Source organism: Dryobates pubescens, chromosome 17 (assembly GCF_014839835.1).
Source record: "Dryobates pubescens isolate bDryPub1 chromosome 17, bDryPub1.pri, whole genome shotgun sequence".
NCBI lineage: Eukaryota > Metazoa > Chordata > Aves > Piciformes > Picidae > Dryobates > Dryobates pubescens.
The window spans coordinates 14,771,878-14,787,011 of NC_071628.1; the positions used below are offsets into that span (position 1 = coordinate 14,771,878).

At 35.0% G+C, this 15,134-nt stretch overlaps 1 protein-coding gene across 1 annotated transcript in view; it reads right to left on the reverse strand.

Moving 5' to 3' along the window:
* Window positions 1-15,134, reverse strand: part of WDR72 (WD repeat domain 72) — a 96,324-nt gene that overhangs the window by 57,404 nt on the left and 23,786 nt on the right. The window contains exon 13 of the mRNA XM_009906445.2: window positions 10,253-10,458. Within this exon, the coding sequence (XP_009904747.2) occupies window positions 10,253-10,458 (206 nt within the window). The remainder of the gene's footprint in view (window positions 1-10,252; window positions 10,459-15,134) is intronic.

The window sequence follows — 15,134 nt, forward strand, 5'->3', positions numbered from 1 at the left end:
GGCTTGGACCTTCATTTCAAATTTCCCTATCTTAAGTTTCTTTAAAAAACCTAACTCTTTACATTACTGCACCAAGATATTAGTCATAGCACACATAAAAGTAAGTTTAAATTCCCCAACTGATGCTTGAAGCATTGGCAATAATTAGATATAAATGTGGTCCTGCAATCATATTTATCTATTTGTAACTTAAAAAAATAATCTATTGTTCAACAATAACACTGAATGGTCTTTTGCTTGAACTAAATTACATCACCAAACCTGCACTGTTAAATTCATAACCTTAAGTAATAAATGTTTTACAGGCTTAACTAGATTTAGTGTTGAAAATGTCTTAAATTGGATAAAACCATATAATTTTTTTTTAAAGTCTGACTTGGTTTTTAGACTAATTAATTCCCAAGAGGTAAAATTCTCATCTGCATCTTTCTGCGTGGATATTTCACAGGAATACTTCCCCCCAAAATTTTTTAGTCCTTCATTCTAATATCCTCCCAATTCAACCAACAAATCAAAACAGAATTACTATCAACAAACCCACTGTAATAATATAATACATTAAAGAAAATAAGAAAAATCATCTTATTCTCTCACTCAATTGAAAGGATGAACAAGTCTGTGTAAACATGCATTAAGTTAAAAATAGTTACAAACAGCAGGTATATAATTGAAGTAGCTCTTAAGAGATACATCATACACCATCACTAAAAGAGCCTGCAAAGGAAGAAAAGATGTAAATTATCAGCTACACTTTCATCTCCATGTAAGGACCATATGCACTTTCTAATCCAATACAGCTTCTATCAGCAATCCACACATGCACACTCCTACATCCAACTCTACCTTCCTCCTAGAGCTTCAACTTTAGGAAGCATATGAATGGTTTCTGTCAGTTAAAGTATCTCGAGCCTCCAAAGAGGGCAGACAGCTCAGGCCTACTCTCTCCAAAACAACGATGGCCTTATGCATAGCATGAGGATCATATAGAGCAGAGGTGTTACTGTACTAAGGTTATTCACATTCCTTACCTTCAGACACTTCACTTAGACATAAGACAGAGGATCCTCTTGAAAGAGGCATTTAGAACTCTCATTCATTTACTGTTTTTAAAACTCTGTACTCGCATACAAAAGACTAATCATAAAATGTCTAGAGTCAATAGTGGTGCCCCAGTTTGCTTTCATACACAATCTATGTGTGTCCTGAGGCTTCAACATTTGGACAATGCAGTCCCCAACAAAGGTGCATGATGAACTTTCCCATATGAAGTAGTTTTAAGAAACTGCTTTCAACTTGCCTTGCATTACTTTTATTGTATTATTCACTACAGCATTTCCAGGTCATATTACTGAGGACACATCCATCTCCCACACAGAAAAGGCTACAATATTTTTTGAGCTTACATCACCAATGTTTGCCTAACAATTTAACTGCAACACAACTGAAGTAAATTTCTTTTTTTCCAACAATCTTTCTTCTCCACCTCCCCCTCCCCCCCCTCCATTCTAAGTGGAAAATGTTAATAGCTTTGCAGCACTTTGAATAGTATTTGTGCCATCTCTCCTGATGAGCCTGTGGTACAGAGTAATTAAACCAAAGAGACTTCAAGCTCAAGCTGTGTGATGAATAGACTAAGCAACTGGATAAACCCCTCTTTTTATGACGTATGGATGGCCACCATCAGGCACATTGTTGGACAGATGGATCTTCTGGGCACAACAGTTTTTAATTGTTCAAAGAGAACTGCTAATGCTACATTGCTCAATGTAGAGCCCTGGTATGAAAATTAAGCTTTTCTCACATTTTGTTTTCATATCCACACTGTCTCTCTCCATCAAATACTGAACTTAAAATTTTCACTTGATTTAATGCTACTGTACATATAAAAATTATCCTGGAGACAAATTGTAACATGATATTGAAGAACCACTGCTAAGTAAAGCTAACATACAGACTATTCTTCACATTCATTTTCGGTGGCAGGAATCAAGTCTACATTTTGTTTTTCAGGAAAATATTTGAAAAAATAGATATATGAGATATTAAACAACTTCATACAGGCAACTTTTGCTTTGCTCTAGAATTCATATCACTACCTGTGTGGGCAAACTATCAGAAAGGTAATTCCAAACACAATACTTTTGATAAAGTCTCTTCTAACATTATTGCTATTACAGAAAGAATACAAAAATCAACTGGAGGTCCACTCATCTCAAAATAAGACCTGTCTTTCACACAGTCACTGCACCATGAGAGGTTTAGACAGAAGGATAAGGTGTTTATAACTGAAGTCTTAGTCGTTTATATAATCAACATTAAAATGTTGTCTGTATCTCAATATATGAACTTGGATGCAGAAGTGAATTCTCTAACCATATCATTAGAAAAGGACAGGGCTCAGCAATGAGTGGTAGCCAAAACATTTTCAGCCATATTCAGCATTTAGGAAGAAAAGCCATAAGATGGAACATCTCCCATGTTTCCTAGATCATCAGCTGGACAAATGATGCTACAGCAATCCACAAAACAGACTATTGACTCATGGATCTAAGAATTATTATACTGAACAATTCACTGGATGAATGAACATCCAAATATCTGTAATACAATATAATATAGTATATGTAATACAATTCTGAACACAGAAATATTGCTAACATGATCTTAAAAGCATAGGAATATTGCTTTGTCTTAAGAAGGGCTGATGTACCCAAAAACTAATTTACCAACCTGTCACTGGTTGCTGACTACAACTGAAATAACATAATTTGTCCTGGGTTGCTCTGATAGTACATTTCCCATATTGGATTACAGGAGCCCCACCCATAACATTTATCTACATAAAAAGTACTACATCAAATCTTAAGCAAGTCACATTCTAGTAAAGAAAAAGAAGAAAACATGTGAGACTGAAGTCTTCAACATTAAAATCCTGTCTATACAAGAGAATGCAACTCTTGAAAACTCAGGAATAGGCAAGCTGGACTTTTCTTCAGATCCAGTATCATTTTAGGATGTACTGGGACAGGTGCTAAGTGTCTGCACAGATTTCACACTGTTCTTTCCCTGAGAGCTGCTCAATCTTACTGAAGGCACTACAACTGAGCAGAGTTCCAAAAGGACATATTTGCAAAAAAACTCCAAACCTTCTCAGACATATCTGGTAAGCTGATTCATCCTTTCCCATAAGTATTGAAGGAAAAAAATCTGACCACCATAAAAATTGAAGTTTGAGTATTAATACACAGAAAAATACCAAGAGAATAGAAATGTAACCATTGCTGTTGCTTTGTTTAAATTGAACTGCAATTCAGCTCAGCATTTTATTTCTGCTCTTTAACTGAGACTTGAGATTTAGTTAATTACCAAAATGAATCTAGATGATAACAAGTCTCTCCTTTGCAGCATAAGGCTTGGTATTGCAAGTCACAGCTCTGTAATTGTATTTAAGGTGCCAACCTATTTTTGAAAAAGATACTGCCCTCTTTCTTGAATAGGTGAGGTGGAAACAGGAACATCTCACAGATCTGAATTTCTGTTGATATTTCTTTTCACTAAACTAATACTAACCTATAAGAGGCCAGGAATTTAATGTTTAGAAGAGAAAAGTTTAACAGAAGTGTAAAGATTCCACCATTCTCCTGTCATGAATAGCGATGACTTTTCAAGAACAATGCAAAAACATAAGGGGGTTAACAAAGATAACGTAATTTATTTTAGAATTACTAGAATTTGGTAGAGCACTTACAAGCAAAATTAATTAGGCTCATCTACATAAGAAAACACACTTTAGGGACTAGAAAATAGTAAATGTAAAATGCAAGTTAGGAAAATTCAAACTGTATACAGCTCTATACCCAGAAGTAAATGAAACAGTCATAAATGGAGAATAAAGTATCATGAAGAGCACTTCAGCAAGATAGAAACTGTATTACTCTATCTATAAAGGTAGGTATCTTTAAAAAAAATATAAATAAATACAACTTTGTTACAGTTTCCAAGGGACAGACAAAGGAAATGCAGCACAGCAGTTGAAGTATGGAAGAAGACAAGAAAAGAGGAAGACAGTGGTGACTTCCTTAGCCTCAACAAATGGTCCTTCAATGTGAAATATTTCACAAGGTCTATTGATATTGACCTTAGAATTATTTCTAGCAGGACACTGTAGCACCTTCTTTGGCTGTTGCACAGGGTCCAATTAATTGTCTAGGTAGGGAAAATAAAAACTTTTCATGCAATCACCTACAGTATAATAACAGAAAAAACCCAACCAGTTTGTAGATGTATATAGAAACATTGTCCAGTGTGCCAAAATAAAGGCATATTCTGAGATTTATGTCAGACTGTGTTACTTACTATGCACATCTGCAAGAGTACACTGTGCTACAATATCATAATGGCAGCTTTTTGCCTGCCTTTTACCTTGAGGTACTCAATGAAGAAAACACTGAAATCAACAAATTCTTGTCTTGGTGGACCAGTTCAGAAACCTGCAGTAACTTACAGCAAAGCTGACATATGGTCCAAGTTATCAATATTTCTGAAGATTACGACGCCTTTAACAGGCACCAATTTACTTTCATAACTTCAAAGTTATTACTTCACTGTAGCTATCTTGCTATCTCAGTCCCTTGATAAAATACTCAATTATGAAATTTCATAGGAAATGCTGAAATGCTTTGCATCTAACATACAGGAAATGGATATATACATATACACACACCCCACCCCCCTTTATTCCTTCACTCATTTTCCTGTTACACTTCATTTACATACTACTAATTATGGCTTCTGAATATCAGCCTCAGTTAAAAATACAACAGATATAGCCTGGCAGCAACAAGATTATCAACTTTAAGGAGAAATATCCCACTACTTTCTCTTTTGCTTTTTTCTTAATAATCCACTTCATACAATTCATCAAGAGCTGTAATTCCTCATAATAATATTCTAAATATTAAAAAGGGAAAGAAATAAAAAGAGTCCATGTGTAACATACCTTTGTTTATGGTACTACTCTTGATTTTGTATTTGATAGTTATTATTTGATATTTCTGCTTGTAACTTATTTCCATTTTTTTAATCAATTTTTCCATCAGGAAGATTTAACTAGTAGTGATTTTCCAGGCTTCCAACAACAATTTTATTTTCAAATTATATCCTTTACTACACTAAACCAAATAACTGCTATTGTCCTACAGTCTTCATTTGTCTTTTACTTATTCTGTGCAGCAACATAAAGTAGATACTTCTTTTATTATCATTTCTGTATGTTCTTCTTTTAAGGAAGTATGACAACAAACTTTGGCTTTCCTCCTAAGAAAACACCTCTGTCTCAGAAGCATCCTGTCTTCAGACATTTTGTTTAGAGCAGAAGATGTATGCTATTACAAAAGGGAATACTAAGTTCTTTAGAATGATTAATGCTAGGCATGTCAATTTAAAATGTTTAAAGTGCATTCACAAGTGTTACAGTAACTGGTTTTTAACTACTCCCATATAGTTATTAGGAATAATTATGACCAATCAGAACAATCTTTTACAGATTGTGTGCAATTTCCCATTTAGATGTTTTGACACTTTCTGCACTGTACATGAATGTTCAAACAACTATTTAAAGAAATTGAGTAAATATACCAAGCATTCCTGTAAAAGTTCTTACATAAATGAGTACTTTTTTCTCCCCCTCATTTTTCCTGGTCTAGCTTCTCAGTAGTAGAATTCAGCAGTCCAATATTTAGCAGCTATTGAACAAATTTCAGAAGCAGCTCCTCCTCCATCGTTTTATCCAGAAGCAGGTCCAATTACATTGTTGAAATGACTGAAAATATCAGGGCATGATAAACAGAGATTACATCCAAATTATTGAAGGTAAAAAGCTACAAAACTTTCTGAAATATCAGAAAGCAACTCCCAGACATATCCAGCTTTTAATGTGCATCCATAAAAATCTTCATATGATGCACTGAAACAGCTGATTATTTTTTTTTTAAAACTATCTTTTTACACAGCTCTGATTTCCAACTGTAACTATGACTTTAAGGTATGAGAGCTAGTACGTATAAACACCATGAACACACAATCTAGTGTATAGTCTATTGTAATTAAGACCAGTGATTCAATACCTATTGCTACTGGCCAGGTATCATAGCAACCTTATGTCACTGAATACTGCTGGAAAACTGTTCAGCACCAGCAAGACTATGCTTTAGGAAAATCAACAATGGCACTACAGATTGTCAAAATCTGTGGGGGTTGTTACAGGGAGAACCACAAAGAAATCTCCTTACAACCACTCCATGCTTTGAAAATTGGCAGTAATATTACAGTGACACTACAAAAAAAGGAAAAAAAAATACAGAGCGTAAAGAAAGACTTTTTTTGGTCATTAGTTACATAACTCATGCACCCACACTCTAATATCCATTCATATAAGCTGAGAGTTAAAGTAATGCTGCCTTGTCACATTGTTTATGTATATCGACAGAGGTACTGGCCTGTTGGTGTCTTTTCTTTTGTTTTGGGTTTTTCTTATAAACCAAATGCAGGCATCATTCACCAGCAATATTAATCTGAAAATCTAACAGACCCACTTTAAAATCTAACAGACCCACTTTAAAAATAATATTTAAACTTCCACAAATGAACTCTAGATAGTCTTGTATAAATCTGCAAAAAAGGAAAAAACCAGGTTACTATGAACAAGAACCCAATATTGATTTTTCTGCGGTGCAGTAAAGCATCTCCATTCTATTTGGCTGCTGTCAAAGCCACTCTTTAACAGCTGGAGTCAAATTGCACTATTTACAGCAAGAGCCCTTGTCAAGTGGACCATAAGTATTCTAACAATACACTATTCAAATGGCACTTTGCCACACAAATTGCTGACTTGATGAATACCCTATGTCAATGACTAAGGCCAATATAAAAGTTTCATTTTTATGAGAGGTTTTACATTCACATATTAAGTAAAGCTTTCTTGAAGAACTATTAAGCTATATATTTTGAGTCTTTTGACATTGAAAATAATTAAAATCTGTTTAAATATATCAAGGGGATTTGACAACATTAATATGGATCTTGTGTTAACTGCATTTGTCACACTCATCTGTTATTGGTACTCCCACTGGCACGTGCAGCACAATAAGAGAATTAAAATGGTCAAAACACCATGAAATCAAAGCATTCCACTTTTGTATCTGTGATTTACATGATGACAAATGTTTTGAAAGAAAGCCTTTGAAGCTGGACTGCTATGTGAGGATATTTTTCTTCTTTCTTCTTAGGATACAGTAAAGAGATATTATTACTTTGCAAATGTTATTTTGTCTTAAATATAATACTGATGACAAAACAACGTAACCATAAATATTGAGAAAGAATGCTGAATCTTACTTGTGATCTTCATGTGGATCATCTCACTGTACAAAAGAGGGATCACTCACAAGTGTGATACCAAAACATAAATCTTCTGAAATTGAATTCTTAAGAGAGGATAAAATTGACCATGTTGGCTTTTTTAAATAGAAACGTTATTAACAATTTAGTGTGTCATTAAATTTCTAATGCACAGTTTGCCAAAGAAGCAAATTAATAATGAAATACTCATTGTAAACACACACACTACAACCTTTTGATAATCAGAAAGTTTCACGATAGCTTCATGTGTATAGCCATTATACATTTATTAATGATATGGAATGCTGAAGTCTGCTAGCCATAGAACTTTCACCAATTTCATAGGACCTGGATTTCACAAAGTCTGGTTTAAGATGCTAAACTACAATGACCCAAAGCAATCAATACAGCACTATTTGGAAAACAAAACAACCACCACCACCAAAATCAAAACAACTATGAGTAAAAATGAACCAATAAAAACAGTGGAACTCATAACAAGTCTTCATTTTAGCAATAACAAAACAGTGTTAAAAAAAGCCATAGAGCTCCACACTCCTTTTGTGTTGCCCTCATTGAGTTTCTGGAATAGCATTAAGAGGACCTCCATTGTTAATATTCTTGCCAGGTTCAGCTACACTCTACATGTTTAGCCTCCAGCATCTCCCACACAGAACTTGTTCTAATGGGGATGGAGATAGAAAGAAATCACTGAATGTAATGGATGACAGATTTTTGATGAATAGGAAGTGGTATCCGAGGTACAAAACTTCATTTGTTAGGAAAGTAAACTAACATAACAGGATTATAATGACAAAAAGGTGAATTTCAAAAAAGTCCTATTTTTGACAGTCATAGAGGAGTCTAAGAGACATCTATAATATTCTCTCAACAAAAAGTTTTCATTGGGACAAACCAACTAATGAGCAGTGTTTAAATAAGAACAAATCAGAATAACACAGAGAAAAGCACTATAAATATTACAACCCCACTGTCATCTACAGTATTATTACTTCCAATTTAAGACCAAGGTAATTCCCAAAAGCATGTTAAACTTGACATTTTAAATTTCATCAAAACCTGTTTTCCCTTAATTCTGTGAGCAGCACATTTTCTCTTCAGCCACTTTGCTAAAGTCAGGCAATTTTCAATTTAATAGATATAACCAACTACACACCAAACACAACTATTAAAACTTTTCTCTGTTGTTCCTCTTCACAAAGGCAGGAAGAAACTATTCTTTTTAATAAACTAACAGTGAGATCAGATTCTGTGTCAATGGCCAACTAGTGCACCATCTGCCCCACAACATGCTCAGAAGGATTATGCTCTAATAAGACTTTTCACAAAATGGGATAAAAAAAACACTTTAGAAATCAGACTAAGGTTAGCAAAAGGTCAAAGACAAATATTAAGAGTTGGACAACAATTATTATAAACACAAATTTATATCTAAGTGGGGTACAATAAAGAAAAACACAAAAAAACCCCAAAAATTCAAGAATGAAGACTTGACTTGTCTGACAGAGTTTTGGAATATTCAGTATTTCATTTACCAGAATTAGTAAAACCAGAAGACTGAGACCACTCTAAGGGCTCTTTTAACACTTGAGGGAAAGCATTCTTCATCTTCCCATGCATGTGGGAGGAAACTTTTTATCTATACTCAGGGATGTGACTTCCTCTGTTTATGGCAGAGAATGGAATTCCCCAAGCCCATGATTTAAAGCAATAAACATGAACAAATAACATTGAGGGTCTATCCCTAAGACATACTCTTACCAAGAGCTCAGTGACTTCTGATGCATTAACAGGGATTTAAAAAAAAAAATGTATGTACCTTAAATAAGGTAATACCTACCTCATTGTATGTGAGATTGTGTTAAATTTGAGAGTTTTGATAATTAGTTTCACATTTAACAAGCAAAGGCTTTTCAACCATCTACAAATAAGTAATAAAAAGAGAGACCTATCCAGGCTACAAGTAAATAGAATGACTATTCAATTTCCAACCTTACTTCTCAGCTCACATTAATGCTAGTTTCAGTATGGTACTCCTGCTGTTTCTTGTGTTTGTTTGTTTTTCAAAACAAAAAGGAAGAGCGCGTCTTTTCTATCAGTTATTTGGTATCTGTAAAAAAAATTGTTAGGTAAATTCAAGTACTGGCCAAATCTCTCCTGAAGGCTGTCATACCTATTTGTATCCCAGGCTCTCACAAGAAGCACCACCATCCACTTTTTAACCATTTAGCTACTAAATTTAATCACACTAATATAAATGTAAGGCACTTAGACTCTGTTCTGTGATGCTAAACAAACAAATTTCCAAGCAAAAAACCAACCACCAAACAAACAAAACCCCAAAACCCCTAACAAGCACACACACACAAAAAAAAAAAAACCCAACCATCCAATAAAAACTAGCACTGAATGGCAACAGGAATGTGACATTTCACAGAAAAGCAAAAATGAAAAGGCCAACAGCGTTGTACCATGATATGCTTTTACTTGGGACATCCAAACTAGTGGGTTCCATTTTCTGGGGGTACTGGTAAGAGGTGCAGTCACAAGCCATAGGCATAAGGAAAGCTATGGGTGGCAAATGCCTGTGAAAATCCTTCTGAGATGACCTGCTGGTGACCCTGCATAAGGCACTCCCCTCTATCTTCTCCATTTGTCCTATGAAATGAGTTTGACAGCATAAAAATGGAACCAGTCAGAACAAACCTTTATAACTAAGATAAAACCAAGCCTCCATGCCGCTTATACAGTGCTACATGTCACTGAGGGTGAAGGGTAAAAAAATTTGAATCAACTTACTGCTTTTGAGAAATGGTCTACTCTTCATTCTTACCTTATCTGAAGATTTTTCTGTATGAGTAAAATTATAAGAGATCATGCCATGCTTGTACGAGCTGAAGTGTTTGTAGCCACCATTTTTATTTCTTTTTGACTCTTGAGATACAGGAAGCACAGCATCTGACACTAAGTATTCTGAATCTTCAATGGAAGTAAGAATTGCTTTTGCTGATTCACCTGTTTCATGTCGTTCCAGTGTGCCTAGAGAAACACAAGAGAAGCTGTAATTTTTTCAAAGAACTCCAGTGCTTCATTTTCCAGTGTAAGTATCAAAGTATTAAGATAGTACATTTGAAGTGAGCAGATAAATCACGAAACATTTATGAGTAAGCCACCTAATTCCTCGTTTTCTCGATTGTAACAAATGTGGATTGTTATGCAGTGCTACTATGTTAAAAAACATAAAGGTTAGCTCCTAAAGCAAATACCTTAGATTCAGACTACTGACTTGTGAAGTCAGATGCAATTTTCAAAGGAAGCAAAGGAAATTCAGAAGACTAAAACCTGCCTTAACTCTATTCAAAACAGACTAATTTGTTTTCTCCTCACAAAGCCCTCAGAGCACCTATATCATTAAGAGTGTAAACAATAACACATTTAAGTAATATTTTAGTGCTGTCCTCTAGTGTTCTAGATTACAAATAGCAAGGGAAACCTCATATTTTTGCATTCATTCCTAAAAACCTTTGTTAACTCTGACACTTTTTAAGCACCCAATTATACTACATGTAGCTTAGCAGTCAGGAATATGAACACAATGTTTCAGATGCTATTTAATCACTAGGTAATCTAGTTCCTTTAACTGTTATACCAAGTTTTATTCTTTCAGTAATAACTTTATTTGGTAATAATTTCAGTAATAGTACTTAATTTAAAACTAACATTAAAGATATCCAAACTGAGCTAAAATGTAATGAAAAGAACTCTTATTCCATACTATACATTTCCTATAGGAATTAAACTCAGAAGAAAATACTGACATGGCATGTTTCCTATAAATATCAGAGATAAAAGACACATGAAGGATTTAAAAACTATTAAATATCTGCTATAACATGAAGTGTTTTTTTCCCTGAAGTTTGAATTCTTTGTAGCCTCAAGTAATACATGAATTTTCTCTTTCACTGCTACCAGAAAAAATGTGTAACATTGAAGTTCTATCACTAACACCTGCTAAAAATATTGGACTGGGATTGAGGGATCTCATACGCTAAGTGTTTGTGTGTGTATATGTGTATAAAATCTCTTTATCTGAAATTATTTCTCTGAAACTCATCCATTTCTGTTCACTGCAGTATCACGTCTGTTACTTATATGACCAAGAGTCTGGACTCGGAGCAGAAGAAACGAATGCAACTGATTCTTTGTCCCCTACAAAATCAATTGAATGCCACAGATTACTATAACATTGCACTGAAAAAAACCAAAAACCCAAGGATTGGCCCCTAGCTGTAACATGTCATTTTCTTCATCCCTGCCCAGTATTTCCAGCCAGTGTCACAGATCACTAAGGAACTGAATATTTTCTGGAAGGAAAGCAAGTTGTCCAAATATCTTCACTGACAAATACTTAAAAAAAATACCACCTACAATCACACAGATAATCTTGAATTTCAGCCTCTTTATATATGCAACATGGTCTTTCAAGCTACAAGCATGTCCTCTTTCCCCACATAACTCCCCGAATGATTTGGAGCAAAAAATGAAGAAGTGTCACCAAGGAAGTTGTTTTCTCTTACTGTGAAGTGTGAAGGACCAAGATTTCCCTAGTATCTTCTGCAGCAAGTTCACTGTAGAGGGAATATTTCTATGTATACACACACAAACATATAACCATCCCTGCCTTCTGTATCACTTTGTGCAATTCATGACTAGAGTTCTCAATGCTTCAGAATATCCCTGTGAGTTTACCGAGCGTCATGTTATTTTCATGGGCAAGGATCTAAGGCAGAGATTGCAATAAATTTTTAATAAATCCAAGAATTCTGGGCACATGGCATTAAATTTCAAAGACTTGACTTTACATACTCTTTAGTATTAGACTGAACTCCAAAATCGGGTTTTGTTAGCTCGATTCATCTATGAGTGCCTTGTCACCAGTTATCCCTCAAAATCAAACTGCTCTGTGGAATAACCTTGTGCATTTATCATAGAATACAATAATTTAATTAAGGCTATCACACTACAGTAGCAAAAGAGGATACAATCATGTTTCCAACAAAAATCAAGATGTCAGTTGCCTGACTTTTTATCCTCTAAACACACATAAGGAGTCATGAATACAAATGAAAATATATTTAAGACTTGCACTATTTTCCATATATAAGAGCTTCCCTGGCAACAGCTTCAGAGACAAGTTTTGAACTTCTGGATGAATGGAATATTTTTAATTGAAACAAAAAGAAACAGACCAGAAGAAATGGTAAAAGTTACCTAAGATAGGGACAGCAGCATTTCACCTGTGAAGACCGTGGCCTGAATGAAATAAACAGGCAGTCTTGATATACATGAAAACAAACTGATATTTTATATATTTTACAAACACACACATATCCTATTTGCAACTGTTGCTAGGCATACTGACAGATAGACTTTTACATATTATAGTTATGGATGCAAACAGACAAAACTGAACAGGCTGATGTGTTACTGAACACTTCCACTACCTACCAAACTCTTTACTAAGTGCCAGGGTCAGGATCATGCCATAGCAAGTGTATCCTTTTGTATGTGTAGTTTAGAGGAGAAAATTAATTAATAAAAAAAATCCCCCCAAAACCCAAATCAAAACAAACAAAAAATCTCATCCCTTCTGGTGTCTCAGAGCCCAAAATACTAATTTGCAGAGTGAGAAGATGGTAGAGACAAGATAAAGATCTACATTCTGTTATTCTTGAATACATCTTACAGACAAAAATGCGGGGGCAGTGGGGTGAGGAAGGGAAGGATGGAGAAACCTGTGACAAAAACACTCTGACCACTGCAAACAGTCAAAGGAATACTGAGGCAAGGTGATTATTGTTCCAGAAACAGCTATTTCTTAGGAACATGTTAGCTCAAATTTTGAAGGAAAATTAAACCAAAAATAGTGAAAGACACAACCTTGTTTAAAAAAACAACAACCAACCACCACCACCAACAACAAAAAAGAGGTATGAAAGGGAAAAGATAGGATATTCTAGCAGCAACACCACTGCTATGACCCCCTACTATACATAGAAAACACAGGAAAAGAAAGTCTTTATCTCTTGAAAGCTGTGACCATGGCAACCAAGTCTCAGGAACACACAGGAGTGGAGTATTTCACTCTCCTGGGCAGCTTTGGACCACCAGATGTGACTGGCTAGAGACTGTTACAACATCTTATTCTTCTGGACCAAGTACTACAAATTGTGTCTCTTGGCATTAGTGCTGTCCACACAGTTCTCAGGGTTCTGTTCTGTTCTTAACTGAATTATGCATATTATCCTGCCTCAAGTTGTGCTATTTATTGCCATCACATGACCTGTCATATCATCAGGTTCCACTGCTTTCTGTTTGCTGTCACAGCTAAAGTATTGAAAATCCTCAATACTGCAGTGCTGCTGTGACCTAGTAACTCAGCTGAATCTTAGAGTGCAAAAGTGATCTGTGAATGAAAAATTGGTTTCAAAATTGATTTCATTTGGTCAAGAACAAATCCTTTTCCTTATTAGTAGCTAAAACAGAAAACTCCCCTTTCAGAACATCTTTGCTGTTGTTTTGTTGGGGTTTTTGTTCTGGGGTTGTTTTTCTTTTTGTGTGTGGGCATGAGGGCTTGTTTTGTTTGGTTATTTTTGTTTATTCTTTGTAAAATACATAATATTACTTCATTATTAATAAAAAAACCACCTATTAAGTTCAACTGTAAGAAATATATACTTCTAAGGACACATAGACCTATATTCCACATGTTCCATCCAGTATGAAGTATAAAAGAGTATGTGTGTGTATGTATAGATATTAATATAAAGATACATGACTACTCTCAGTACAAGCATGCCCTTAGCTTCTGTAGATTGGGCAAAACATGACACTGCCTTTTTTTCCCTGAGAGATTTTCCCAAGCACCACTGCCTTCTATTATTCTACATCAGTAAGTAGTTACTGAACAATGACTCAAATGTAGAGAGCTATGAAATATTTAAGTGCAAGCTTTAGATTGACCTGGGACTTAGATGTATAAAGATGCTGTTAAAAAGGCAAAACATTGGTTAAGTCTTAACTTCAGCCTGATAAACAAAAACAAACAAGAAACCCCCAAACACTGAATTTCCACTACGTGTGTATATTCATGCTTATGACTTATTTTCAATCATTCACACATTCAAAATATGGTAACCAATGTTTCCTCATCCTTCATGTCTTTTAGAAAGCGATTTAAATAATAATATTAGATGTGCAGAAACTCTACAGCAAAATGGAAGTCTTCCACTTATTGCATGTTATCATTTTTATCTTCAACATGCCTTGAATCTCTTCACAGAGCTTTTTTCATAGAGAATGGTTGTCCAAGCCAGAAACTGTTTAATGTTACAGTACTGTCGGCCTCAGAAGTTACCTTGTCCAAGTTCAATAGTGCATAGCTAGGTTAACTCACTTCCTTTCTCCAAGGATGCCTCTTAAGCATGAAGGTGGAAAGGGGAGAGAAATGAAGATCTCCACCCACCTAGTGTCTGCCTCGACTATTAATGCTGAAAGTAAGATCATGACCCAAGAACAGGAGAGCTAAATCACTAGAGCCTCTTCCCAAAGGGTGCTTGATATTTGAGCCATAGTTTTGGAAGGGCTATTTTTTTATGGTTTCACAAGGCATGATGAAATTATGTGCAGTTTAACTCTTTGATAGGTCAGTATTA